The sequence below is a fragment of the Tiliqua scincoides genome, chromosome 3, assembly GCF_035046505.1.
Source record: "Tiliqua scincoides isolate rTilSci1 chromosome 3, rTilSci1.hap2, whole genome shotgun sequence".
In the NCBI taxonomy this organism is placed as follows: domain Eukaryota; kingdom Metazoa; phylum Chordata; class Lepidosauria; order Squamata; family Scincidae; genus Tiliqua; species Tiliqua scincoides.
In genome coordinates this window covers 234511712-234539232 of record NC_089823.1, presented here as the reverse complement: position 1 = coordinate 234539232, position 27521 = coordinate 234511712, and the positions used below count along the sequence as shown (strand labels likewise).

Genomic DNA, 27521 nt, shown 5'->3' with positions numbered 1-27521 from the left:
TTTTTTTTAATAAATACATTTTCTCCAATATTAATCCTTCAGTTTTGAGATGGACCAAGGAGCACTAGGCCTTGCCCGTGGGGAATATAAATTACAGAATCATCTGGAAGAAAGGACAGGCAGCCTCCAAACAAAAGGACAGGGCCCCCACCCCAAAACAAACAAACAAAAACCAGGAAATGCAGCAAAGGGGGACAATCTTACACTATATACAGGCAGGTCTGGGGAGGCGGGCACCATATTGGCTAAAGGCACAATTGCGTGGTCTCTGTTGAAGTGGTGGAGTGACCGGAGACACATCCAAGAGCAGCACTGTATTGCGATCTCCTCCTTGTTCTATGCACGTGTTCCCCACTAGGACGGATGGCGCCCAGGATTCCACTGCTAGCTGGGGTTTATTGTGCTGCCTGGCACTCAATGTGTGCCATGCACTTCCCACTAGCAATTACAGCTACGCATGATTGCAGCCCACTGTCTCCAAATGGCCCGCTGCGTCCTGCACCTTTCTTTCCTTTCACAAAGGCAGCTGCAAGAAGCATGACAGCTGGGCTGGTGCCAGGAGGTGGAGAGCAAGGAAGGCACCATCCGCTCAGTAGAACAACTGTGTGATCTGGGACAGTGTCCCCTCTTAGCTCAAGAGGCCCAGGAAACGCGGGCAGCTTTAGGAAGTTCCTGTGAAGTGCCAGCTGCAAACTGCCCTGCCTTCAGCTCCACCAGCAACTGGGCAGGGCGAAGCCTTCCTGACTCTTGGCCTTCCGAGCTTCCACTGGCCAGCTAGTGTCCCCAGGGATCCTTGGCCTCCTCTTGGAGTGTCTCTTGAGCATCATCTGGAAGGACTTCTGGTGCTGCAGAACAAAGGAGAGAGGGGGGAAAACCGGTAACCAAGAGTACAGAACCTGCCATGGAGGGGAAGGCTGCCTGAAAAACTGCCTCTGCAGTCCTTTTTGCAGTGATCTCTACACCTTGTCCATATAGGGTTGAGGCAGGCTAAGCCCAGTTGACAAGGCAGGCTAAGCAGATCATGATGGAGATGCTGGCCACATCATCTTCAGGGCATTGACAGTGCTTAGCTGGAGTCAGGATGCAGCAGATATTGTGTGCACCAGCAGGCTGATGAAATCACCAAGCCAGAAGGGAACACAACATGATCTGACCCAGTCCTCCACTGCTAAGCAAGACCATCTCCTTGGCAGCTGTCCTCCAGCACAGTGGGGCAGGAGCAAACAAAGCCCTGCTCTTGTGCCTTTGGCGGCAACCTGCCAGGCAGTATCAGATCTGTGAAGCTTTTTGCCATCACTACTTCTCAGGGGTGCCCAGCCAAGGGGTGGAACTCCTTGCACACTGTTGTGCATGTGAACATGGTTGCACACTTACCCTGGCACTTGGAGCAGCAACTATCCTCTTTCTTCCCCTCTCTGGAACAAGTGGCAGGAGGGCATTCTTGGCGCTGGCACTGTGTCTCCCCAGACTGAAAAGGGGGGGAGCAAGGAACGTATTACACAACAGCCAAAATGTGGAGGCGGCAAAGAGCCTTCAACTCATCTCTCCAGGCCTGCAGGTTCTTTGCCTTGGTTCATAATCCTTCCACAGTGGATTATGGGATTTAGCTCTACCAGATAAACTCTCAAGCCACAATTCTCCTTCCCCACGTGAGCTCCAGAGGCTGACAGCCCACCTGCTTGAAGTGCTGAGAATCTCCTCCTACACACCCATGCAGGAGTTCTGCCCATTTGTACAAGCTTCTCAAGGACAGCATGGCACAATCTCATGAGTCACAGTTTATATGGTTTTATTCCCAGCATCCGCCATGATTTGTAGGAGGAAACAGGGAAGCTGACACACCCCAGATTTACATCTATACTGTTGATCTTTATCATTAATGGCATCACTAGGGTTTGCATCACCTAGTGTGGGAGGCCAGCATGTCACCCCCATGATGGACCTCCTCCCATGAAGTGGGCAGGACATTGTCCTGGTGGTGGGGATGGTGATGTACCATTGCCACCCCCCACTGGTTTTTTTTTTTTTTTTACTATAACCTTTGATAGATTAGAGATATTTCAACACGGTTTGTTTCACTGAATTCTGCATGAAATTGCACATTGAGTGATATATAACATGATGGTATTATTGGAAAGTACCAGGATTTAAAAAATTTTGGTCAGTAGTGATGCCCTCCCCCAGGCCTATCACCCGGTGTGGCCCACACCTCCCCAGTGATGCTACTATTTATTATTTAGGTGCTGGTCAGAAATGGGCTCTTCATGGACTGGCCTTCCACTGGGAACTCTTAGAGAATGCTGTTCTTTGGGACGCCCTTGAAGACAGTTCAGAAACTGTGGCTGCTGCCTTCACTAACTTGGAACAAGCGCATGGAGGATCGTGTCTTGCTGGTTTTCAAACAATGCACTGGCTTCTAGCCTATTTCTGGGCTCTGCTCCAGGTTCTGGTGTTTGCCTTTGCAATCCTGGCCTGCATGGGATCTGGACACCTTAAAGACTACCTCCTCCCACATGCACTAGCTTGTGGTATCAAGCACAGGTATCAAGATTGTCTTCTGAGACCATGTGAGGCAGGGACTCCATGCCAGGGCCTCTCTGGTGGTGATGCCCCAACTTTGGAATGTCCTCCTCAAGAGACTCACCTGGTGCCAAGCCCTACATCCTATCGAAGCCAAGCAAAAACTTTTTAACTTCCAAGGATGGGCTGTAGCACAGTGGGAGAGCACCTACTTTTGCACGCCGGTTTTTGCACACAGACACAACCCCTGGCAGCTTCACCAGTTGGGGAAAAGACACATGTCTGAAAAAAAAAAACCCCTGGAGAGCTACTGCAAGTCAGTGTAGACAATAATGAGCGGGAGAGACCAATGGGCTGCTGGCTCAGGGGGAGGCAGCTTCATCTTCTAAGTCCAGACTGGCTGGATGCTGACTTTTGGGTGCTTGAAATCCAAGTGGTGTAGCTAGAGGGGTGAAAAGCACTAAGTCTTGCAGGGAACCTCACCACAGTGTGCAAGTGGCCCCTCCCCTTCGGAGCCATTCCAGGCAAAATGGAAGATTCCGCCTCTGTTTTGCTCCGGCAGCCCTGAATGGCTCTGAAGGGGGGCGGAGCCACAGGCACGCTGTGGTAAGGATCCCTGCAAAACTTATTCCTGTGCACCCCCTCTAGCTACACCCCTGCTTGAATCTGCCTCTTACATCTCTCCTGTCACTACTGTTTTTAGTGTTGTTTTATTCGTGTGTTTATTGCAGTTTTCCATTTTAAACTGTTAGCTCTTTTGAAAGGCCTTGACTTGAAAAATGGGGTTAAGAGTGCCCCTGGATGTGTGAAAGTTGCCAAGCACTTGCATACGGCTATTCGATGATCACACTGACTTGCTGATGGTGGAACTTCTCGTTGTTCTGTTACATGGCATTTCTGTGGGTCCCAGGCTTGCCGTTTTAGGGTTGCCACGCTCTGGGGACTGCCTTTCAGGCCCATGATGAACAGCCAAAGGCACACTCAGCAAGAGTTGCAGGTGCAGCACATGACTCAAGAAGGTGCCTCTTTGCCACAAGGCAAGGGAGTACACCTCTTGGAGTGTGCCCTGCTCCTTACGAAAACAGCCTCCCGGATGTCATCCTGATCCTTGGTCTGAGACTTCCCCACCCCTGCAGCCTCCTCTCCACAACGCCACCTGCTCACTCACCACACACCAGCAGGTGATGCATTTCATCTCCCCGAAGGGGGGTACTGTGGGGTGCCAGCTCTCATTGTGCATGTACCACTGCCGCCCAAACTTGCAGGCCCGGGGGCCATCTGCTTGCATCATATCTGAAAATGCAGAGGGGCTGTTCTCTGGTGCTGAAGAGAAAAGGGAGAATACAGAGCTCATGCACAGAATAAGCCAACTCAGAAGCACATCAGCTGCAAGCTGCCCCAAAAGCCTGCATCCTGGATGCCTTATTGAGCCACGTGACACACAAAGACAAGGATGTGCAAGGCGGTCCTGGGCGTATCTTTCCCTTCCCCAAAAGCTGCTGCAAGGGGAGCGGGGGAAGTGATATTCAGACTGGAACTGCAGCACGGTGGGAGGGAGGTGTTTAACCACTTGCCTCCCACTACCTCTCCCCCCACCTGTGACACTGTCGTGGAAGCAAGGTTCCCACTGGCATCAATGGAAGCTTTCTCCTGGGACAAATATCCTGGGGGAGGGTATATCTGGATTGGGACCTGTTGGAATTTGGAGGTAACATCACTTGCAGGACTCTGGATGGTAGTGTGGTGGCATAGCTGGAGGGGGGCAGAGCACCCAGGCTGGCAGGGAGCGGGCAAGCGGCCCCTCCCTTTGGAGCCATTCCCGGCGTGGGGAGCAAAACGGAGCCGTACAGAGCTCACTCACAAACAAGCACATGTATGTTGTAACATGCAGTTCGGCCCTGAGAAAGCACACCTCATTCCAAGGAAGATTAAGGCTTCTTGCCCAAGACTGACTTGGCTCTCTCCCAGGACAGCTACCTCTTCAAACAGACCTTTGCCTAGGGTAAAGTCAAAGGGCTAGTAGAGGTCTAGTCCTTCACAACATGGCCAGTCAGTGCCCGGGTTGCACCACTGCAGACTGTAGGTGGAAGCTCTACACTACTGTATATTCCTCTTTATATCAAATTTTGAGCAAACAGAAAACTAGCAGTCTTTTCCTTGACATATTGGTTTTTCTTCCTTGTTTTTCAGAGTAGCATTCAGTCATATAACCTCCCTTCAGCTTAAAGTCCAGATGCACTGACCACAGGTGATGGTCCTCTCTCCTTTTTCAGCCTGGGTTTCAGGTTTTTGGGCACCTTCATGTAACTCGGGGACCAGGAAGGTCTCTGAAATAGTCACAAGTGGGTCAGAGGCACAGCCCACAAGCAGAGCAGCACACAGGGACACTCTCTGTTGACCTGGACCCATCCAAAACTGGGAACAGGCCGGAGAGACCCCTGGTGCAATCCCACACTTTTCACAATGTCCGAGACAACCTGTGCTGCCACAAGTCTGGCTAAACCATGTACATAGTGAGCAAGAAAATGGCACATAGTGGCTCTGCAGGACCCCAATCACTGGCATTGCTCAAGCTGTGGATGATGTACTTGGACACCCATGATTCCTTTGGGAGAAGCCATGGCATTTAAACCTATTTTGGTTCTGTGGTACACGTGCTGCCTGAATCTGCTTGGGGCCCAACAAATGCCAAGTGCCTGAGTCCAGGGCTAAAACAGACAAAAGTGGCACCAGAGGTACACATTCAGCATGTCCCCACTGTCATGGGGACCCCACGACCCCAAAGCTTGCCCGTATTAAGAGCAGTCTTCTCACCTAAGCTGGGCTCAAGAAGAGCAATTTAACATTATTTTTATTTCAGATGTAGATGTGAATAACCCAAACCTCATTTTAACACTGGAGTTACAATTTTTGGTGTTTTGTTTTACAGAAAAAATAATTACCTAAATGTTAAGATCTAGTAACAATAATATGTCATAAGTAAGTAAAGGCAACTGTCCTGGCAGTGGCATAGCTAGAGGGGGTGCAAAGCACTACATTTTGCAGGCGCCTCACCGTGCCGTGCAAGCGCCCCTCCCCTTTGGAGCCATTCTGGACTGTTAAAGCAAAACAGTGGCATTTGCCTCCATTTTGCTCTAGCGTTCTGGGATGGCTCCGAAGAGGAGCGGGAGGGGCTGCTTGCACGGCACGGTGAGGCACCTGCAAAATTTAGTGCTTTAGGGCAGGAGGTCTGGTCTAGAGGGCTGAACCTCCATTTGCCTGAAGATAACATCCGAAGGTCGCCAGTTCGAGGCCACCGGCACCCTGCGACCTTGAAGCAGCTGACAAGCTGAGCAGAGCTATTCCATCTGCTCTGAGCGTGGGCGGATGGAGGCCAGAATGTTGCGACCAGATCAATGAAAGAAACACCTGAATGTTGTGGTTTCTTGAAAGATAGAAACCTTCTTTCAAATTGTAAAAATCCCTATGGGGATTTAATTAGCCTGCCTATGTAAACCGCCTTGAATAAAGTCTAAGGAGAAATCTGAGGACCAAGAAAGGCGGTACAGAAATACCTGTATTATTATTATTATTATTATTATTATTATTATTATTATTATTATTTAGCTATGCTCCTGTGTCCTGGCAATACATAGCTCACCTGGGCATTGCTTGCAGCAGTCTGATGGGCTGGCTCGGATGGGGTTGCTGCAGGTCAGGCGAGGGCACTGCACCTTCTCGCAGTGGACTTCCCCTGTGGCTCCCTGAGTGGAAAGAGGAGATGGGTACATACTGTGCACCGGAGGGCAGGCTCTCCAGGTTTTACCTCCATAGACACGCTCAAACTACGGGTTGTATTCACACGCACACGCACAGCCACTCTGCATCCCAAAAGACATATGAAAAAGTTTCACTTACTCTTCATTCGGACACCCAAAATATTAGTTTTAATGTCCCACTGGTCACCATGATGTCTGTCAGAGGCTCCCCACTCCCATCCCACCCCAATTCAGCAAATCACATCACAGTGCACTCAACTGTGCTGTTTTTTTATTCTGGGTGTGTACGGTGAAAGAAGCACTTCAGTGTCCAGCAACAGTTAACTGATTGATACACTCTGCAATTTAGGTCAATTTTCCACTGTGGCAATGAAACAAACCCTACAAATCTAGACTGCAGTCTAGAAAAAAGGTGCCTGAGGGGGACACACACACATGATTGAAACATACAAATTATGCAGGGGGTGGATAGAGTGGATAGAGGGGTGTTCTTTTTCCTCCCACACCAGAGTCAGAGGACATCCATTAAAACTGAGCGTTAGGAGAGTTAGGGCAGACAAAAGAAAATATTTCTTTACCCAGTCTGCAATTAGTCCATGGAAGTCCTTGCCACAGGATGTGGTGATGGCATCTGGCCCAGAAGCCTTTAAAGGGGAAAATTTCTGGAGGAAAAGTCCATCACAGGTTATAAGCTGTGATGGGTATGTACAACCTCCTGATTTTAGAAGTAGGCTACCCCAGAATGCCAGATGCAAGGGAGAGCACCAGGATGCAGGTCTCTTGTGGTCTAGTGTGCTCCCTGAGGCATCTGGTGGGCCACTGCGAGATGTAGGAAGCTGGACTAGTTGGGCCTTTGGCCTGATCCAGTGGGGCTCTTCTTATGTACTGCAATATTTCAGACTGCAGGGTGGGGATTCACAGGTTAAATGCTTTTCCATCCAAAAGTATTCAATCCACACCAAAATCTAACATGTCAGTGAGAAGGCTAAGCTAGAAACCTCCTCCCTGACTTGTAGTTTTCTTGTATGGAGGACGTGAGCCCCTATCTGGACTCCCCAGTGTCATAGCCCAGACACAGGTTTAGGGCCCAATTCTATCCAGGGCCAGTTTGAGTAATGCAGGGAATACTGATGAGAGAGGTAAGTACAGAACATTTGTACTTCCTTTGCTGCCCCCTGGGTCTACTCAGATCTATGCCAACTATTTTGCTGATACAAATCTGTTAGGCTGAAGGAGGTGTGTCAGATCTGGGAGGGGGGCACAGGATCCTGCAGATGCCACTGCCACCAAGATCCACCCGACCCACCGCCAGCCCAGCCCAAACCCCACATGATCTGCCTCTGATTTGCCCCTGCCACCACCTTACCTGCACCAATAACTGATCTATTGCCAGCCGCTGCAAGCATGGAGTTTAGAGCTACCACACTGTCAGCGGCAAGCCATAGACAACCAATGTGCTAGCAGATGGCCAGATTGGCCAGTTAGTCTTGCACTGAGAACTAAGCTTTGGAGGGACAACAGGGAGCAGGCTGCGAGAAGGGGTCTTGGCCATGTATCTTGGCTTCTTGGGGCCCAACGCTTCCCTCAACGGCCTGTCTGATTAGCCCACCTTGCAGGTGCAAATGGCACATTTGATGAGGCCGAAGGGGGGAACCACGGGGTGCCAGCGTGTGCCTGCTCCTCGCCACGTCTTGTCGCCATCGAAGTAACAACCTGAAATAAGAGAGTCTCCTGCAATTTTGAACATAACTTGGATACCACGCTGGGAGCTAAGTGGAGTTCTGTTGTTAACATCTTGAAGGGGCAGGCTCAGAGAATAGCTGTCCGAAGCAGTTACCTTTTTAAAAATAACTGGAAGCTACAATGGTTGCCTCCAGTTCTGAGTGCTTTTAAATGGGTTCTAGCTGACATTCAATGCCTCATTTGCATTTTTTATTCTTGGGGGTGGGGGAAGCTTGCCGATAATATGCAAGAAAGTTCAGACAGAAAGCAGAGGACATGTTTTGTTTCTTTTCCCCTTTGGTTCATACACCCCTGCGTACCTTCACTGCTGTCTCGAGCTCTCTGCCGGTCTACGATTTCCTTCTTCTCTGTTTAAGAAGAGCGGATGAGAGACATATTTCAGTTTTAAACAAAATATGCTTAAGCAGGAGGGGTGGGGGAGAAAGAACATGATTTGGACTTCAAAAAAGGGGGCTTTCCAACAATGAAGGGGGTTGTAAAAAAAGGTGCTGAACTGGAAAGTCAAGGTCAAATCTCTCCAAAGGGCATGGCAGCAGTGGCATAGCTAGAGCACTAAGCACTCTGCAAAGCACTAAGTTTTGCAGGGGGCCTCACTGCAGCATGCAAGCAGCCCCTCCCCCTCCGCTTTGGAGCCATTCCAGGTGGGGGGAGCCAAACAGAATGGCATGCCTCTTCTCTGGGTCTTCTCTGGCATTTGCCTCCGTTTTGCTCCCCCTGCCCAGAATGGCTCCAAAGGGGAGGGGAAGGGGCCGCTTACATACCACAGGGAGGCTCTCTGCAAAACTTAGTGCTTTGCACCCCCTCTAGCTACGCCACTGCATGTAAGTTATTTAAAACCACAATAACCAAAGCTCAACTAGAATGTATCTCACTAAGAGCACAATCCTAAACTGGAGATAAGCCAGCTCAGATTCCAGGTGTCAGCTCCCAAGTGTTGCCTTAAAGGAGGCCAGATCCAGTCTCCGTGTTGGCAGAGGGGGGTAAGTTCATGCCAGTCCAGGCAGACTGACACAGGGGGAGAGACAGGGTGTAACAGGTGGGGAGGGGGTGTTTTTGGGTGGGAGTAGAGTGGTCCAGGAAGCCCAGGGATGGTGGTGGGACCAGCTGCAGCAGTTTGCGCTGAATCCTAACCCTCATCCCTGGCCCAAGCAGCCTTACACAGGCTGCTTGAATTTGCACCAGCAAATTTGCTGGCACAGATCTGAGCAGCCCCATAAGAGTGACTGGGGCACAACATGGGGTAAGATGAAAAATATTCCCTTACCCCAAGTTGCCCTTCAGTCACCTCCTCACCTACATTGCATACAGCATAGGCCAGTTGACCTGTCTGTTTCAGCACAGGTTAGGATTGGGGTGCTTATGAGAAACACACCACCAGGTCCAGGAGGAGGCTAGCATGACTCCTGCATGGAGTTAAGAAAGCTATAAAAGATAAGAAGAATATGGAAGTCTCAAATGAGAAGAATGAAAAGGAACTCAAGTCCTGGCCAAAAAAATGTAAACTGACAATAGGGGGTATGAAAACCGAAAATGAGAAGTGCATATCTAAAAACAAACAAATACCTTGTTAAATACTTCAGAAGCAGGGTAGGGCAGTAGTTAGGGCACAATCCTAACCTGCGCTGGAACAGACAAGCCAGGAGGCTTGCAATGTATCCAGTACAGGATTGTGGCCAGAAGCGGCTCAGCCAGAGGTAAGGGGAAACATTCCCCTTACCCCTGGGTAAGGGCTGCTGGCCAAAATGGGTCTCCTGGGACTTGCGCCACCTCTGGAGGTGGCACAAGTCTGAGGAGAGCAGAGTGGCTTGAAGCTGCTCCGTTCTCCCTGGGAACGGGGTTTGGGATCCAGCATAACTGCCGGATCCCAGCTCCGCCTCCCACTCCCCGCCCACCCCCAGGGCTGCCCATCACCCACCCTCCCCCGCCCAGGAACACCTCCCTCTGTCCTCCTCCCCGCCCCCCCACACCTACCTTTTCCACTTGAGTCGGCGCAAGCGGGCTGACACAAGCGGCTGAGGGGAAGCGCCGGCGCGTAGGCTTATGTCAGCCTCCGCAGGCTGGAGCTTCTCAGAACGCCGGCCTGGCTTCCCCTTGAGGAGGTGCAAACGTGCTTTATGGCATGTTTGCAATCCTCCTAGGCTGGCCCAAGGGACTTGGGCTGGCACAGGGCACAGTTTGGATTGCGCCCTTAGTGAATAAAAGGGAAGTTAAAATGGCTATGAACGTTGCAGGGAAGCTGAATGAATTCTTTGCATCTGTCTTCACTACAAAAGAGAGAGGACAGACACCCACCTATGAATCCTTAAGGGGCCAAAATGTGAAATTGTTGATTTCCTAACAAAAATATGCAATTTACAGCCCAATCCTATCAGTAACTTGCAACCAGCTGTTGAAAAGGCTGCAGTGGTGTCAGAAATGGTGTGCCACTGCTGGGAGCACCAGAGCCACTAATGCAAGTGGCTGGCAGCTCCGTGTACCCCAACCATTGACAGCCAAAGCCCATGCCAGACCAGGTAAGGAAGCAGAGGGGATTGTTCATAGGCAGTTCAGGGGAAGTTTGGGGCAGGAGGGGAGGTGATTTGGGGGCAGATCTGGGTAGCAGCATCATGCACTGGGATGCTATCCCATTTTTGCTGCCCAACATACCCCTTGCCTCTCCTTGGACTTACACCAGTAAAATAGCTGTTGTGGGTCTGAGGAGGCACATTGCCAACCAGGTAGCCTACTGAGAAATAAGTAAAAAGGCTTTTTTTTTCCTCTGATGAGCAATGTCTGAATCCCTCTGAACGTTTTCTATGCATCATGTGCAGAGCAGCTCTCCTCTTCTTTGGCCTCCCTGACCTTTACTCTCTCAATACACCACCCCCTGTTACCTTCACACACAGGGCAGCATCGATCCTCCAGGTGCATCAGCTGGGAGCAGTTGAGGGGCTGGCACAGGACAGGATCACAGATGACCGTGCGCTTCTGTGAGCAGGGAGGGAGTAGAATATGAGAACAAGAGAAGAATAACTCCCTGGCAGGTGATGAGGCAGAAAACCATTCCCCCAACTGTTCATCCCCAGGGGAGCTTGCTCATTTCCAATCCAGAGTCTTGATCCAGCTGGTCATCCTTATCATCTTACTTTTTTAGGAGAGGTTTAGCATGAGAAGGGAGGGCGATTTTGCACATCCCTGGAAATGTTTCTAAAAATAGGGCAGAATAAGGCGTCATGGGATGGGTGGACAAGTGGTCATACTTAGACAAAGAGCCCAATCCTATGCATGTTTACTCAGAAGTAAGTCTCATTATATTCAATGGGGCTCACTCCCAGGAAAGTGTGTATAAGATTGTAGCCTAATAGCCCAATCCCACGCTGCCCGAGAACGGCTGCCACCGCATCCTACACACCTCAGCCTGCCACGGGTGGCACCTCAGGAGAAGGGGAATTTTGTCCCCTTCCCCTGGATAAGGGAAGCAGCCATGCAATGGGGCTACTCACTTTCCCGCCAACCAAAAGGTCAGTGGTAAAGTAAAGGCTTTCATGTAGGGCGCCAAGCCCTACATGAACGGTCAGGATCTGGTGGAGCTGAGCCCCACCAGACCCGCCTCCTGCCTCCCTGCTCACCGCCCCTGGCATGCCTCCCGCCCACCCTCTCTCTGTCCTCCCCACGCCTCCCCCTCCCCAGAACGCCTCCTCCCCGCCCCCCTCCCTGCCCTTGCTTACCGTGCCGCGACTCAGTGGTCCACGAGACCGCCAAGCAGCGGAGGACAGGCGCCCGCCCAGCGCCAGCCAGCGCTGGGCTAGAACGGGCACTGACGACTCGCAGACGTGGCTTACGGCATGTTTGCGACAGTGCGCTCTGGCGAGAGCGCCGAGCTCAGGATTGGGCTCTAAGGCAGCTTCATGTGTTGGACAATTACTTTGCAAACTGCACGTGTGTAATTTTCTATTCTCTGCCACAGACAACATTTATTGTGAAATTAAACACCCCTAAAGTAATAATAGCAACAACAGGCTCTCCCTCCCCTTTGGGTGGTTTTTTGGTCCCAGTTGTTTGGCCACAGCTCTTCCTTGCACTGCAATTGTCTTCTTGCCCACAGAAGGAACTAGAGCCAGGTGGCTTGCACAGGACATGAGACCCAGAGGTTTTCTGAGCTGCTGCAGGCCTTCCAGACAAAGGCTTTGCCCTGCTTCCTCTTCACCCACCTGGCAGCTACAGATGGAGCATTTCTTGTCATAGTCCGGGCTCCAGCGGGAGCCATGAGGTCGGTGCTGTCCTTCAAAAAAGCAGGAGTTGGGGTCTTTCTTCAGTTCCTCAGGGTCTCTGAGGTTTGGATCCCCCAGAAGCTCCTCCTCTGGATCCTCAGGGGCCAACCGGATGCCCCCTGCTTCACAATGGTTGGGAATGTGCACCTAAAGAAACACTGGCTGTTAGATGTGGAGGGGGATTGGGGTGACATTCAACAACTGGGACCAAAACACGAAGAGAGGGCTGGGGCCTGCTAAAATACAAACAGGGTATAAACTTAGTAAACAAAATGCAAAAGTGTGCGAATTCCCCAAGGCACACACCCAAATGGGAGACAGAAGAGCACCCTTTCTTGTCTCAATGTCCACAGGATCCTCCCAGAAGGCTATCCTCTCTTTCCCAACAGCCAGACAACCTGGCATTTTAATTAAATGTAATTTTTAACTGTTTGGTGTAATCCATTGGGGTTTTGTCCTGTTTTTATCTTTTTTAATTGTTTTCAATCTTTATTATTGCTATATGCTTTAAATTTTGTTAGCCAGCTTGTTTGCTCTGACCAGGAGAAAGGCAGATTGGAAAGCCATTCAACAAAAAATGAATATTAGATAAGCAACAGCATCTGGCAGCTAACTACGCTTGAAAATTGTTGCTCAGCATACATCATACAATCATTTTGAAAACTCTTTATTTTTTCTTTCATTGATGTTAGCCCCTGTTAATTTAGAAGGACTTTCGCAAACCTGAGCTTTGAAACCATGCCTAAAATTTTCCTGGGGAGGAGATATTCAAGAGTTTTCATGGCAAGCTCTGCTCATGAATCTCAGTTCCAGCCTTGTGGGTCATGTCAAGCAGATGCTCTTCCATGTTGTTTATGGCATTCCAGCTTACATGCCAAGATAAGAAAGGATGCGCAGGCACCAATTTTTGATAAGATTGGGCAATCCCACTCTGTTTCTATAAATTGTCTAAAAAGGTGTGTCATAACTGGCACCTATGAGAACACCATATGGGCAGTTGGCCAGGGCAGCATAAGAAACCAGGAAACAATCTGTTAAAAAATCAATGCTGGTCTCAGTTGGTGGTTGGAGCTGTCACCAAATCTGATCCCATGTGAAACTGAAGGCCAGTCTGACAGTCCCTGTTGAACACCTGAGGAATTCTGAGTTTCAATGCTGACAGATTTTGGTTAAGACTCATGAAATTTCTCAGGAGGTTTTACATATTCTTAGGCTGAATTTCACTTACAGCAAAAGTTGAGGAGAATTCCAAGGAGGAAAACCTCGGAGGAACGTTATGGAAAGCCAAAGAATTGTAATGGGAACATTTAATTTTGAGGAACGGGGCACATGAAATCCATCTCTATTGATTTCACTCCGGTTTTTGAGGTTCTGTCTTACTGGACAAGAAAAATAGGACTGAGAATGTTGGAATTGATGGTACTTATAAGAGTGGATTAATGAAAATTTGCAAAAGATTAAAAACAATTTTTTTTTTTAAGATTGGTGGGTACTGGGGCCTACCGGCGGCATGTCAGGAGAGGGCAGGGGGCGGATATTGGCAGGAGCAGCTCTACTGATATCCTATGCCCCCTTTCCAGTCTTGGCATGCCTCCTTGGATCCACTTAGATTTGCACCAGCCAAAGAGCCAGTGCAGATCCGAGTAGACCCATTGGATACTGTGGCACAGTATACCTCTGCGTCATAGTGTCTAGCTGGCCCACAGCATGCAGTTGAGCCTGTGCTGGCACCACTGTTTGTTGGCTGAGAACAGGATTGGTTTGTTAGTCCCTTTTGTACACGCAGCCTGGCAAAGGACATGGGCTCTGTGTCTATTGGTAATAATCTTTCCTGTCTTATCCATTACACTGATGCAGCCCAACAGAGAAGAAAAAGCACTTCTCGCATGCACAAACGGTTGTGCGAACCAGACAAGAGCAGAGCCTGTGTACCCTGAAACGCAGTTTGGGAATCTTCAGGATCAGGTGCTGCTCCAGACAGGTACTGCCAACACTTACCTTGCCCCGCATCTCCCCTTGTGGGTTTGCTTTGGTGCTGACTTGCAGGAAGGCTGTGCCCTGAGACAAGTGGCGGAGAAACTCCCTATCCAGGTCCTTCACAACCCCTTGGGCCTGTAAGAGAAAGAAAAGTGAAACAGTTGGACCCTGGCAGTGGTGTAGTTGGAGGGGGTGCAAAGCAAATGCCTCTGTTTTGCTTCCTCCACCCGGAATGGCGCCAAAGAGGAGGGGGATGGGCCGCTTGCGGTGAGGCTCCCTCCCTTAGTGCTTTGCACCTCCTCTAGCTATGCTACTGAACCCTGGGTGAGGACAATCACATTTCTAAAACCCAAATTCAATCATAGGAGCTTCTCTTTCTCCCTCCTTTTCTTACACACACTCATCAAGGCCAAACCTTTACTCACAGATACACCAGGCATGTTATGACTGCAATATTTTGCAATGAAGTAGAATCTTTTCTTGATCAACTTTCAAAACCTTTGAAAGTGCAAAGTTCTCAGTTACATGCGATGGGTTTTCAGAGGCAGATTTCAAAAATCAACACAATTACATTGCATGGTGCAGTTACCCTGACACGGACAAACACTAAAAAACATCAAAGTGGCTTTGTTTGAAGCTGACTCATCCCACTCAGCTCCTTGTTTTTCAGCAGTGGCCAGCCACGTGCCCCTAAGAAGCTCACGAGGAGGATGTAATGCAGGCAGACTGCTTGATGCCTGCACCGAGATGCCTGCTGCCTTCCTGTTATGAGTTACAGCAGAGATGGGCAAATTCAGCGCGGCTTGACTCGAGCTGTCATGAGTCTCTGCCCTCTTTAACTCAACTCAAAAACGAGTCCTAATAGGCGGACTTTCTGAGTCGCCCAGAGCATTTTGGGGACTCTAAAAGACTCGAGTTCTGAGTCTTTTCTGTAAAAAAGTCAGCAATGGCTCTGCAGAAAAAAAAAAAAAGGAGCTGCTGCTGGAATGTGTGTGTCGGAGTTCTCTTTAAACACTCCCTGATGTCCTCACCCATCCCCCAAGACACAAAATCAGAATACATTCTCTGTCCAATGGATAATCTGGGGAACAAGAAGAAGCACCTCTCTCCCTTGTGTTCTGGATACGTGCAACACACAGCTAGTTACTTCTGCAACTAGTTACTTCTGCAACCCAATACCCTTAAACCCAAACAACAATGACAAAATTAACCATTTCCCTCCATCCCCAGCCCCCGTCTCTGCCTCCTGACTGACATAACATATCCTGCTGCTGCTCACAAAGATCTGAATGCCCAGTTTTAGGGTCACTGCACAACGTCTTTCGGGTGACATGGAAGTGGTGCAACATCAGGGTATGCAAGTAGCACCCCAAGTCATGTCTTAGCAACTTGAGTTGTCCAAATCCATATCACTTTTTGTATCAGTAGCCTGAGATTTGAGTGTTCTCCCAAGACTTTGACAGGCGTGACTAGAGTTTGCACGGGTTCGCAAAAAACACGTTTTCTCAACTCTGACTCAAGTCATTGAACTCAAGTTCCCATCCCTGAGTTATAGTTGCACGAATTGTTTTTTTCCTATGATAAATTATTGAGAATTCAGAATACAGGTTTCCCTCCAAATCTCTGGAGATAAAAAAAAAAAAAGACAGGAAGGGTAGTTTTGTTTAAAATTCCCTCCCAAAGGAGTAACTGGGAGAGGGGAGTTAAGCAGCCCTAAGGGGTATATAAGAACCAGCTAGCCCTTCAAGATAGGATGTTGGAGTTGTTGGAGAACAGTTAAATCACCAGGCTGTATCACTGCTGGATTGAATTATTGGACTAATTGAGAGTAAAGTTGCTATCAACTGCGTCCTTGTAATAAACCCAGTTCAGTGTGAAGAGCTGCACTGATTCTGCTAGCAATCCTGCCTTATGTTCTGCAAGAGTGCAGGTTATTGGACTCATGTGAATTGAACTCAGGGTTTGGGAGCCTGAGAGTGAAGTATCCTGACTCCCTCAAAGCCTCACAGAGAGTGGAGCCCAGAAAAGCCAGAGACTGCTGGTGGTGGAAGAATAACTAGACCTGTTAGCACTGACATCTCAGGATCTCAGGTCAGGAACCAGGAGAGTGCCACACCACTCCTGAATGTGGAGCATTTACTTTTAGCCACCACGGTTGGCTAGCAGTGATAAAAAGATCTCCCTTTTGTTAACTGATCCAGTTCTGCATGTAAAATTGCCTTTGGTCCTGTGCCCTATAGCCAGTCTGTTGCCCTGGGTGATCTTAAGTTCTAGTGTTTTGACTTCATGCCTAGAAAACTCCTCCAGAACTCCATCTTCTCTGTTCATTCCCTGGTGATGCAAGTGCATGCACAGCTCAAGGGCATCACTGCAGGACACTGGAGATCCCTGCATCCCTCCCACAGCTCCATCCAGGCATCCATCATGCAAGTCACTTGGGAATAGTAAATGACATTTGCAAGGGCAAACGTGGAAATTCATTTGAACTTGGGGTGGGTTACAAATATGGTCCTGAACTGGATGAACCCCTGCCACGCCCCATCTGGGCTGCTACACAAGGAGAGGAAAAAAACCTAAACTGAACAATGAAGTGATTAAAATTACAGTCCTGTTTGCCCCCAGCAACTGACCCTCAAAGGTATACAGCTCTGAAACTGGAGGTTCCGTTTCTTGAACTAGCTAGCAGTCATTGATAAGTCTTTCTCCCTTTAGGTTAGTGGCTCAGCAACAGAGAATTCCTTCACTTTCAGGCAGAAGCGAGCCACCCTGACCCTGACACAAAACTGGGTGCCCTTGCAAAGCATCTTACCTCTGTGCCAAAGAAGCCCCTGAGCAAGCGTTTGTGCTCCTGGCTGCTACTCTCCCGCAGCTCACCCAACTCCGCAAAACCATGCAAGTGAGCACTGATGGTACCATCATCTGCTTTGCCAAGGCCAGCCACTATGATCTCGTAGTGCAGGTGGCAGTGGTCATCCAGGGACACCCAGGCATGCCCAGCCGCTCCCGTGCGGAGTGGAGGGGAGACAAATTGGCCGGCCAGGGGCACAGGAAGCGCTGCAGCACAAGGGTCAGAGGTCATACATAGCCACCTTCAGGAGAGCCAAAAGGCAGGATACACATTCCTAGGAATAAATAAATATATACAGGGGCCAGTCCATTTCCTGTTGTCTATGTTCCCTGCGGCCTGGTTCCATCAGCAGATCTGATCAATTGAGCGCTGGTTAATTCCAGTGCCACAGCCAAAGAAATGCAAGCCAGGCCCCCTACAACACCCCTTCCCTCTTCTCAACCTTGCCTGTATTCCCTGGGCCTTTCACAGGCTCTTTCCAGGGTACTGCCTTGCTGCCTCTCTCCCTCTCACACCTTCAGATTTCCATAACCCAGCTTCGTCTCTTTCTATCTACCTGACCCCAGAGTTAAATGGAAGGTGGAAAAAATGGTGGGAGTGGTTAGATGGGGTGAATCCACCTGTAACGTGATGTATCTGTGTTCTAATTAAACAGTTGATGTAATGTGACTGTAGTTGAAAATGTAAAATGTGATTTCTTTCCTCTGTATTATTTATTGTACGTAGTATGAAACTTTTAAAATAAAAATCTATATCCCCTCCCCAAAAAAATCTATATTTCCCAGAGTTAAATGGACTAAGTGTGTGAACCCTTTCCACCCAGACCAGTCATCCAATGGCTCAGTTTCTGCTTTTCACCACAGTACCTTGGTATCGTGCCAGGAATCCATTGTATAGCAGGGAGCTGATCTGCCCACGTAGTTCTCCCTCTTCAAAATCTCTGGTGGCCACATTGAGGAACAGCTCATTCTGAAGCAACATGTGGGCATCCCGGCCATTCATTTGCTCCCAGATCCCGCTGGCCTTGTCAGGTGAGACAGATTGAGGTGGGATAAAAAAAACCACAGCATTGTTATTCGTAAACTGGAGGAAAAAAAACTTTCCTACAGTTCATAATTTGATATCTTGCTTTAGTTTGAAATGCTTTTATTTAATTCCAAGCAAGATCTGCAACAAAATGCTGCAGTGTATTCCCCAGTCCCAAAGAGGAATACTCCTTCTCAAGGCTCCAGTCAACCAAGTTCAAGAGCCCTATTCAGCCCTTGTGCAGGGTATCACAAGGGGTGGGAAAGGGGCAAAGGACACCTTTGTGTCCCCTTTCCCCTTTCCCTCCTTTTCCGTATATCGCTAGAGGGTCAAGTTCGGTGCTTTTTAGTATTTTATTGCTCTGTTGGGGGGGAGGGAATGTAGCCTCCTGTTGTTCCCGCCTCCTGAAACATCCCAGTTTAGTGCAAGGAAGGAATTTTTAACCTCATGACATGCTCCAGCTCCAATCCTAATCTCCTCTCCAACTTGGTTCTGCAGCTCTGTTTCAAAGGCAACTGAAATAACAAATTGTCTTTCCCTCTTCCTCTGCTGGCATTGCCGGTGGAGGAAGAGACAGACAATTCGTTACTACAGACAGTTCCATTAGAAACAGAGCCGCAGAACCTGGAAGAGTCTCCTGCAAGCCAGAAGTAACATCACAAGGGGCAAAGACCATAGAGAAGACCACAGAAGTCAGCGTGCCATGAGAATAAAAATGTGGAGGTAGATACTCAACCGCTTCAGTTCCCTATCAGTACATATGATGATTTATCCCATTTCAAACCACTGATGACATCCAACATCATGGATCTGGGTTTCACCAATGACCAGTTTCTCCAGAGCCTCCTGCCTATTCACTCTCACCACTGTGACACTCACCATTCCATCTCTATAGCTGTGCGTCATGTCATACAGGATGTTGCGCTTATTTCTCCTGCGGGGTTTGGTCTCCAAGGTGACTTCAATCACCTCACTTCCTGTTCCTGTCACCTGCACCTGTGGGGAGAGGGGCACACCTCAGAAAAAGGACTATCTGGATCACAACAAGGATTCTATCTGGGACATTTTGGCAATGTAACCTGAGAGGATCCAGTATCAGCACCAAAGAGCCCTGCTGGATCAGGCCAAAGACCTCTCTGGTTCAGCATCCCATTTCCCATTGTGGCCCATTTGTAGCAATTATGGCAGTGTCCCTCGCCATTCCAACCAGTCGTTGCTTTTCCACTTGCAGTCACATGTGTGGTTGCAATGTTCCTTCCACACCAAAATAGACACGGCATGTACTGGAGACACCTCACCTGCAAATGCCCTTTCTCCATCCCCACAAATGTCACCAGAAGTTCCCTCCTACCTGATACTCCAGAGTCCCATTCTCATGTAGTGTCAGTTTGGCAGAGCCCACAGCCCCTGTCTGGGTGGGCATCAAGGCATCTCCTCCACACAGCACACTCTGGATGGCTGGGAACAAGAGAGAATTGGCCATATTTACTGCAATGGCATTACTGGTGAGGGTGTCCATCAGCAGCTACTCGGAAGGTGGCAAATTCAAGGTACGTGGACAAATGTAGTACAGACAGAGGTTCAACAGATGAACTTTTTGTAAGGGCATGGCAATTGTTTTGCTGGATCAGGCCAAGGTCCATCACCTTCCATCATTCTGTTTCCAACAGCAGCTCTACATATATCTTTGGGAAATGAGCAGGACATGAAGATGGTAGCCATTCTCTTTTGTTTGTTCTAAGCAACTGGTATTCAGAGGTATACTATCTCTGTACATGGAAGTTTCACTTATCAGTTATGGCTAATGGCTGTTGATTGATCTGTCTTCCATGAATTTGTGTTGAAGTTATCTAGGCCAATGGCCACATTCCATAAGTTAACTCTAAAGTATAGTCCTCTCACTCTACTCTCAACTCCTAGGCCCATCTCCTCTGGGTTCCCCAGGAGTAGGCAGAACTAGTGTTCCTCTCTGTCGGCACTGCAGACATAGTGACAAGGTACACAACAGAGCTGCCAGTACGAAAGGGTGGCAGTATTGTGTTTGTACCACCAGAGCATCCAGCCATCACTGAAAGAGCTGGCAGCCTGTTGGGCAGCGGGCAGGGAGGGGGGAAATCATGGGGCATTTGGGGGGGGGAGAAACTAGAGGAATGTCTGGGAAGGAGGGGTGGATTCACTAGCAATTACACCCACCGGATCTTATCCCTAATTTTTTGGCCCTTCTTGCCGCTCGGACTTATCCCAGTTACATAGCTGGCGCAGGTTTGAAGAGAATCATAGGCTATCAGGGGACCTATGCAGAGGTAAGGGGAATATATTTTCCCTTACCTCTTGCAGACCTTCTTATTGCCCTGCCACCATAGCCTCCATGGCACAGCTGCATGCTTCAGCCTGGTTCGGGATAGGATTGGGCAGTTAGAGTTCTACTGTTATGATGAGAGATCGATGGTCTGTGTTCTCTTGTGTGAAGCTGACGTGTAGTGGGTCAGGCCATTCTCCCAGCTAGCCCACTATCGTCTACTCTTGCTGCAGCAGCACTCCAGGGTGTCAGAGAGACCTTCCCATCCCATCCCATCACTTTTAAACAGGAGATGCTGAGGGCTGAACCTATGACCTTCTACATGAAATCATTTGCTCAGCACTGATCCTCCTCAACACATCCACACAACAGCAAAGAGCACAACACTCATAACAGCCATACACTGAACTTCTACTTGTCATACTTTGTTAAAGGTACAGTGCCTTGTTACAAAAAAAGTGGGAATCTTCCTTCCATGTTAAGGGACACTAGTCCTCAAGGAGCTTTTCCCTGTCAGATACCCACTGTCACAGCTTCTCTTGGCAGTGATGGGACCAGCAATTTGGCGCTGGTATCTGCCTTCCACCTCTGCGGCAATCCTCAGTTGTCCCTGTGCCAGCCACAGCATCTCTTGGCTTGACAGGCCAGTCAGCACCTCTGCAAAGTCTGGTTCCTGGGGTGGTAAAATGGGAGAAATGGGCGAAACAGCAACATTGTTATGTGATCTGAAGCAGAGCCAGGAGAGAATTCAGGCACCTTGAAGCACAATGTTTAAAAAAAAAAATCTTACCTGCAGGGTGATATTGGCTAACATCTCCCTCAGGACTCTGTCCTGATGTAGGATTTGCACCCTCAGGGGAAGCCGGGGAGATCCTGGGAAGAAAAAGAAAACTGGGCGTATCTACTCTGCATCACTGGAGCAAAACCCCCAGTCACCTCTGATAGACACTCCTTTTCCTATATGCTGCCTGCATCCATGGGTGGCAACTATACAGTCCTACTTTCTTGTCCCCCCTCCCCAGATCTCACTTAACCATTTAGTTAATTAACCACGCTCTTCAGTGAGCTATGAGCTTGAGAATTAGGATATAAAGAGTGAGTAAAACACCTGTGCATCCAGTCCAGTTGGTCTGTTTTGACTAGTTACACCTCTCTATAGACTGAGATATTGTTTTCTCTGTTGTGCAAAAACATGCCCTTTTTATTTTTACTTCCCCACATGCTGATACTGCCTGTCCAGGACACACCAACAAAAACAGATATGAGATTTTCCTCATGTGTCTGTAAAATTGCTGGCAGGGTTTTGTCACTGTTAATTTTACATTAAGAACAGCACCTTATGCCCTTAAGATTACATCATTATTATTTATTGCTCACTTTTGCCTGCTGATTCTAACAGCCCCTTGATCACAAGGACAAAATGCAGGTTGTTCTCTGTGTCGCTCAAGGTCAGCATCGCGATGCCCCCCATGCCAAGGTGGGTTGGGTCCAAGGATGTCAGGATAGCACTGAATGTTTCTGAAACATAAAAGAGAGCAGGGGCACATCATAATGATGCAAGTGACAGGCTCCTACGAATAGGCATGCCTGGCCAGACAACTAGGCAGAAGGGGTATCCGACCATGCGAGAGTGCGAGGTGCCTCGATTTAACCAGGGCTCCTCGCGCACAGGCCTGACCTCCTGTGCCAGTAGTGCTCTGTTCCAACTGCAGTTCTGAGCTGGAGACTTCTCAGGCACCAGCCAAGTTGCAGTACCAGCTGGCCTGAACATCCAGCCAGCTGGCACCAATCATACCAGGTCCTAAGAAGGCTGGAACTCAGAGCTAGCTGCTCAGTCTAATAAGCCCTGCATCTCTGATGGGAGGATGCCTCCTAGCAACTGCTCCCTTTTCCAGACTGCAATCTTGGATCTTGGCCTACTTGCCTTTCACCCCTCTGACCTTGTTTGATACTCTGGAACTTGACCTCTGCCTGATTTTGACCATGCACCTTTCTGGCCCGCTCCCCAGGTTCTGGAACCTATAGGGAATCACTGGGAATCAATACAGGGAATCAGTTTGCGGTACTGGCAATGAAAAGAACTCCCGCTGTTGAAATGGGGCTTGAGGGGAAGACAGTTCAGGTCAGTGGCTACCTGCAAAGAGGGCCCGATGCTTGATGATTTTGCCTTGGATTTCTCCTGCAGGGTGGGACTTGGTGACCAAGGATACTCGCAACTGATCCATCTTCAGTAGGCGGATGGAAGATTTTGGCAGGTTCCGCCACATGCCACAGATCTATTGAGATAAGAGTCATAGTGAAGGGTAGGAAGGAGTAGGTCAGTGCACCTGCCATCCATACACTAGCACAGATTCACAGGAATGGATTTAGTGTCCCTGGGATGTGCATGTTGGCACGCACAACCAGGTACAGGTGAAAAGGGATGGGGGCCTGCTTTGTGGGTTGGTTTGGGGAAGGAATGTTCCTCCCACAACACAGAGTAGTGTGTGGTGTCATTTCCCCAATGGATCCCTGCCATACTGGTTCAAAAACTATATGGGAAGCATAGGACGACAACGACGCCGTGATCCACTCACCATATTGTTTTGGGGAGAGGCGCCCTTCTGCACGGGGTGCTCAAACAGGACGGTCCCATCAGGCTCTGTGAAACGAACTCGACTCGGCTGGCCCAGCCTACACAAGAAGAAGCAAGAGGGTGTGACATGATCTGGCCAGCAGATGGTGGAGACAGTGGCTCTTCCCTGGAGCCCAGGGGACCCTGATTCTGACCATAGGATTCTGAGGTTCCCACAGAGCAGGAAACATGTACTAGGAAAAGTTAGGCAGATACCACCAGCTTCCTTAACAAGTGGCCCAATCCTATCCAACTCCCTGCATGGCGACATAGGGGGAATTTTGGCTGCTGGAGGACTTCTCAAGGTGAGGGGCTGGTGCAAGTCTGCATTGCCCTAGGAAGGAGGATCAGGCCCAGGAAGGGAGTCAGGATTCGGTATGCACCATGGCCACCAATCCCACCCCCTCTGGGGCCTAATCCGCCCTCCCCCCTGCCCCAGCAACACCCCATTCTGCCCATCCCCTCCCTGTTCAACCCCCTCCCCACCTCCCTCCAACCCCCTGGGCCAGCTTACCTCTGGCAGGTCTCTGTAGATCTGACCCCACATGTGAGAAGGCACCAGCCTTCCAGGAGCACTCAGGTAGCACATGCTGCCAGAGCGCACTTTACAGCAGCCAGGACCAGCAGAACACATGTTCTGCTGGTGCAGGTTCTTGAGGTTCTTGCAAGGTTCTCGAGTCAGGAAATGCTGCATTTACCATTAAATGGCTATTTTTTCCAGCTAGCTCAGCAGTGCCAAAATGGTGCCCTGTTCACAAGTATCCATGTTGGTGCTGCCATACTCCTTATTTAGTCCCACCCTGTTTTGTGCTTCCCACTTCCCCAAACACATAAGAAGTTCTGGCATATAGCTTCACGGGGTCGGTTGCAAGGAGAGAGTATTAGAACCCTGGTCTTTCTGGAATATCTACTATTTAGAAATGTACCTGTCAAGCAGGAGGGGAGCAGACAGGCTCCAAGTTGACTGTGGTAGTCCTCCAGAGGTATCGGTCCCCCCCGACAGCAAGAACACACCTTTGTGGCTCTGAATTTCTCAGATCCAACTATCACCAGTGGTGTAGTGAGAGAAGGTGCATGCCTCCATTTTGCTCCCCCCACCTGGAATGGCTCCAATGGACAGGGGGGAGGCACGCCTTGCATGCTGCAGGGAGGCTCCCTGCAAAACTAAGTGTTTTGCACCCCCTCTAGCTCACCACTGGCTATCACATCATGTCATTAACACGGTTTCTTTGTAAATGGGCAAGCCTAACTGCTCTCCAACCCGATTTTCAATCACAGCCATGCAATGGGATTTCCAGAGCTGTAAAATAATATATTTTGCTACAAGTGATATGCTGGCCAGAAAGCATATGGCAGGTTTTTGGAACTTCTGCAGGGATTTCGGCTGGCCTTGAGCACTTCTATCAGATTTACAACAATCTGCTGCAAACACTTTGCCCCCCACCCCCCAGTGTTGCTCATAAGGAAAAGAAAATTGCTTTCAAATGGATGAGAAAAATTCAGCATGAATTACATTATGTCACGTCTCTTTCTTTGGATTTTGTATATCCTGTCCTTGGCTAGGCCCAAGTATATGTGCTACCTAAATGGAGTACTTACTCTTCTAATTAGTTGTTGGCAACCTTCAGTCTCGAAAGACTATGGTATCGCGCTCTGAAAGGTGGTTCTGGAACATCGTCTAGTGTGGCTGAAAAGGCCAATTCGGGAGTGGCAATCCCTTCCACACTGGGAGCAAGTGCAGTCTGTTCCTGGTCTGTCTCCCTGGCTATGGGCCTTCTTTCTTTGCCTCTTAGCGTCAGACTGTTGGCCAAGTGTCTCTTCAAACTGGGAAAGGCCATGTTGTACAGCCTGCCCAAGATTGGATGTCCACCCAGGCTCCTCAGCATCATCAGATCCTTCCACAAGGACATGAAGGGCACTGTTGTCTTTGATGGCTCCACATCAGACCCCTTTGACATCTTCTAATTACAGACTTGTTATTTAAGAAAATATTATGATTTAAGGTGATATTACAGAAAAAAATGAGGGCTGAGATAAAACTTCTCATAGGAGAACATGTAGCTCCAAATGCATGGGGAATGCAAAGAAGCAGAACTACTCCTTGGCTTGCATTTTCAGCTACCGTCGCCATTGTTTTGTGACCATGTGATGCAGTGTTGTGGTGAAGGGCCAGCAAGAAGCACTGCCACCATTACCACTGGTAAGTTCACCTCCTCCCTCTGAAAATCTCCCAAATGAGCTCCCCTCCCATTTAAGCACCTGAGATGGGCCTTCCCTGACTTAGAGGTATCCTGAGGAGCCACAAATTTTGGCTGGAATGCTAGCCAGCCACTAGTTGTAGTTGCTCCCACTGTTACCCTACACACATCCCTTCTGGCATGTGCCAAGGACCTGGGGGCAAGGAAGGGGCTAGTCTTTCACTCACGGCTGTGAGATATCAGCACTGCCTGTCCATTGAGTCTGTAGAACACCAGCAGATTTGAGAAAAGGGAGAGGGCTAAGAACAGGAGAAGAACCCTCTGGATCAGGCCAAAGGCCCATCTAGTCCAGCTTCTTGTATCTCACAGTGGCCTACCCTATGCCTTAGGGAGCATACAAAATGACACCAGCATCCTGTTGCCACTTCCTTACACCTGGCATTCTGAGGTAGCCTACTTCTAAAACCAGGAGGCTGCACATATCCATCATGGCTTGTAACGTGTGATGGGCTTTTCTTCCAGAAATCTGTCCAATCCCCTTTGAAAGGCATCTAGGCCAAATATCATCACCACATCCTGTAGCAAGGAGTTCCGCAGATTAATTACAAACTGACAGGTTGATTGCATGCTCTCTTTCTCCCACCCACCACAAAGTAAGGAATCTCCCTCCTTTCCAAGTTCCTAGAGAGGCACAGAAAATTCTCAGGAAGGATTTCTGAGTTTGCGCTGGGCATCTGGGGACAGGTGGTCCCTGGACAGAGATTCATGTTCACTGCTGATGTCCCAACCTCTGTGTAAGTTAGTGAAACCTTAGCAAGAGTCTGCCTTCAGCACAAGTTACGATGCTCTCCCAGAGAAATGATCTGCCTCTTTCCAGGCGTAAGAGCTGCAAACTCCACTTGGCTTTGCTAGGAACAACAGCAGCCTTGAAGGCTGCTTGTCAGATCTGTGCATATATTTTGAAATTAGTCATCACTCAGCTATGCAAAGCCTTGGAAAAAGAGGAAGACCTGTCACAGCAGCATGGCTGGGCGCAGCTCTCCCCCAGCGCAGGCAGGAGGTGGCTGTAACAATCAGAGGAGGAGAGATTGATTGATTGCAGCTCCCTGGAGCCAAGCCTGAGGCAGGAGGACCCCCACTTACACAGGCCTGGAACAAGCGGGGAGAGGGAGGCAACCGGGCCTGGGAACATGTGGATGCTCAATCCATTCATTGGCCCTTTTCCCATTCTCTCCCAAATTTGTTTTTAATAAAGAGTAAATACAATTAACTGTGATGGGAAGAACTTGTCTGCCTGGGATGGAGTGAATTTGATGCAGTCCCAAACTGGAGTTCACCAGCGCCTGCTCAGCTGTTTTGTAAGGGTATTAAGAGAAATACCAGCTGCCTGTTAGCAGGAGAAGCATGAAATAGAAGTGAAAGAGAGTCAGGGAGAGAAAGGTGGGGAGAAAGGCAGGGGAACAGAAAGTCCTGTATCCCAAGCAAGGGCCATAAAGTAACCCTTTCCTGTTTGAGTCACAGCATCTTCCACGCTCTTGCTGCATCATGGGCCATGCAATGACTGGAGGGGTGTGGCCTCTCCCCCACAAACACCATAACTCTTATTATTAACCTCCCTTTTTCTCCCTTCAAATTTCTCTTGAGCTTCATTGTTCCAACCAAGCTGAGTGCAGCTGATTAGTGGTATCCAGTTGGTGAGTCTACCAGGGGTTTGGTAACTCCAACTTTTCCTGCCTGCCTGTTAAAATGGGAGATGGGCAGTGGATGAAAAGGTGGCGGCAGCAAAAAGAGTGACAGCCCAATCTTAACCAACATCCCAGTGCTGCTGTTGTTATGCTGTTGTTATGCTGTTGTTATGCTGTTGTTATGCTGTTGTTATGCCAATGGACCACATGCTGCATCCTGTAGTGGTGGGGATAGTCACAGATAGTCACAGATGCCAAGGTAAGGGAATTTCCTTACCTTGGGGCTGCATGGTGGTTGCATTGGCAGTGGAAGCTTGGTTAGGACTGGGGTGTGAGATGATCAAGAGCTATGATGCTAGAGCTAGCCCCCAAGAGAACTTGCAGGTTAAATTCTGGAGGGGGGCTGGGGGTGACAGGGGGCCCGGCTTACTTTTTTGCCACCTCTGCTCCACGAGGCATTTGGTGGGCTACGTGAGATACAGGAAGCTGGACTAGATGGCCTTTGGCCTGATCGAAACAGGGATCTTCTTATGTTCTTACGTTCTCCCAGTGGTGCAGGCCTGGGTTCACCTAGTCTTCCCTCAGAATGCTCCCTAGGACAAC

General features: G+C 49.2%; 1 protein-coding gene across 1 annotated transcript; it reads right to left on the bottom strand.

The window, feature by feature from the left end:
• Positions 1-727: 727 nt before the first annotated feature.
• Positions 728-21064, bottom strand: CHRD (chordin). Its single transcript, XM_066619719.1, has 14 exons — positions 20947-21064; positions 19474-19580; positions 19002-19118; positions 17963-18119; positions 17058-17302; positions 14270-14383; positions 12212-12418; positions 10895-10988; positions 8321-8368; positions 7888-7991; positions 6161-6263; positions 3689-3843; positions 1375-1468; positions 728-845 (listed from the first exon to the last, which is right to left on the bottom strand). Exons 1-14 carry the CDS (start codon positions 21047-21049, stop codon positions 775-777), a joined length of 1719 nt encoding a protein of 572 aa, XP_066475816.1. The 5' UTR covers positions 21050-21064; the 3' UTR covers positions 728-774.
• Between the last annotated feature and the right edge of the window lie 6457 nt (positions 21065-27521).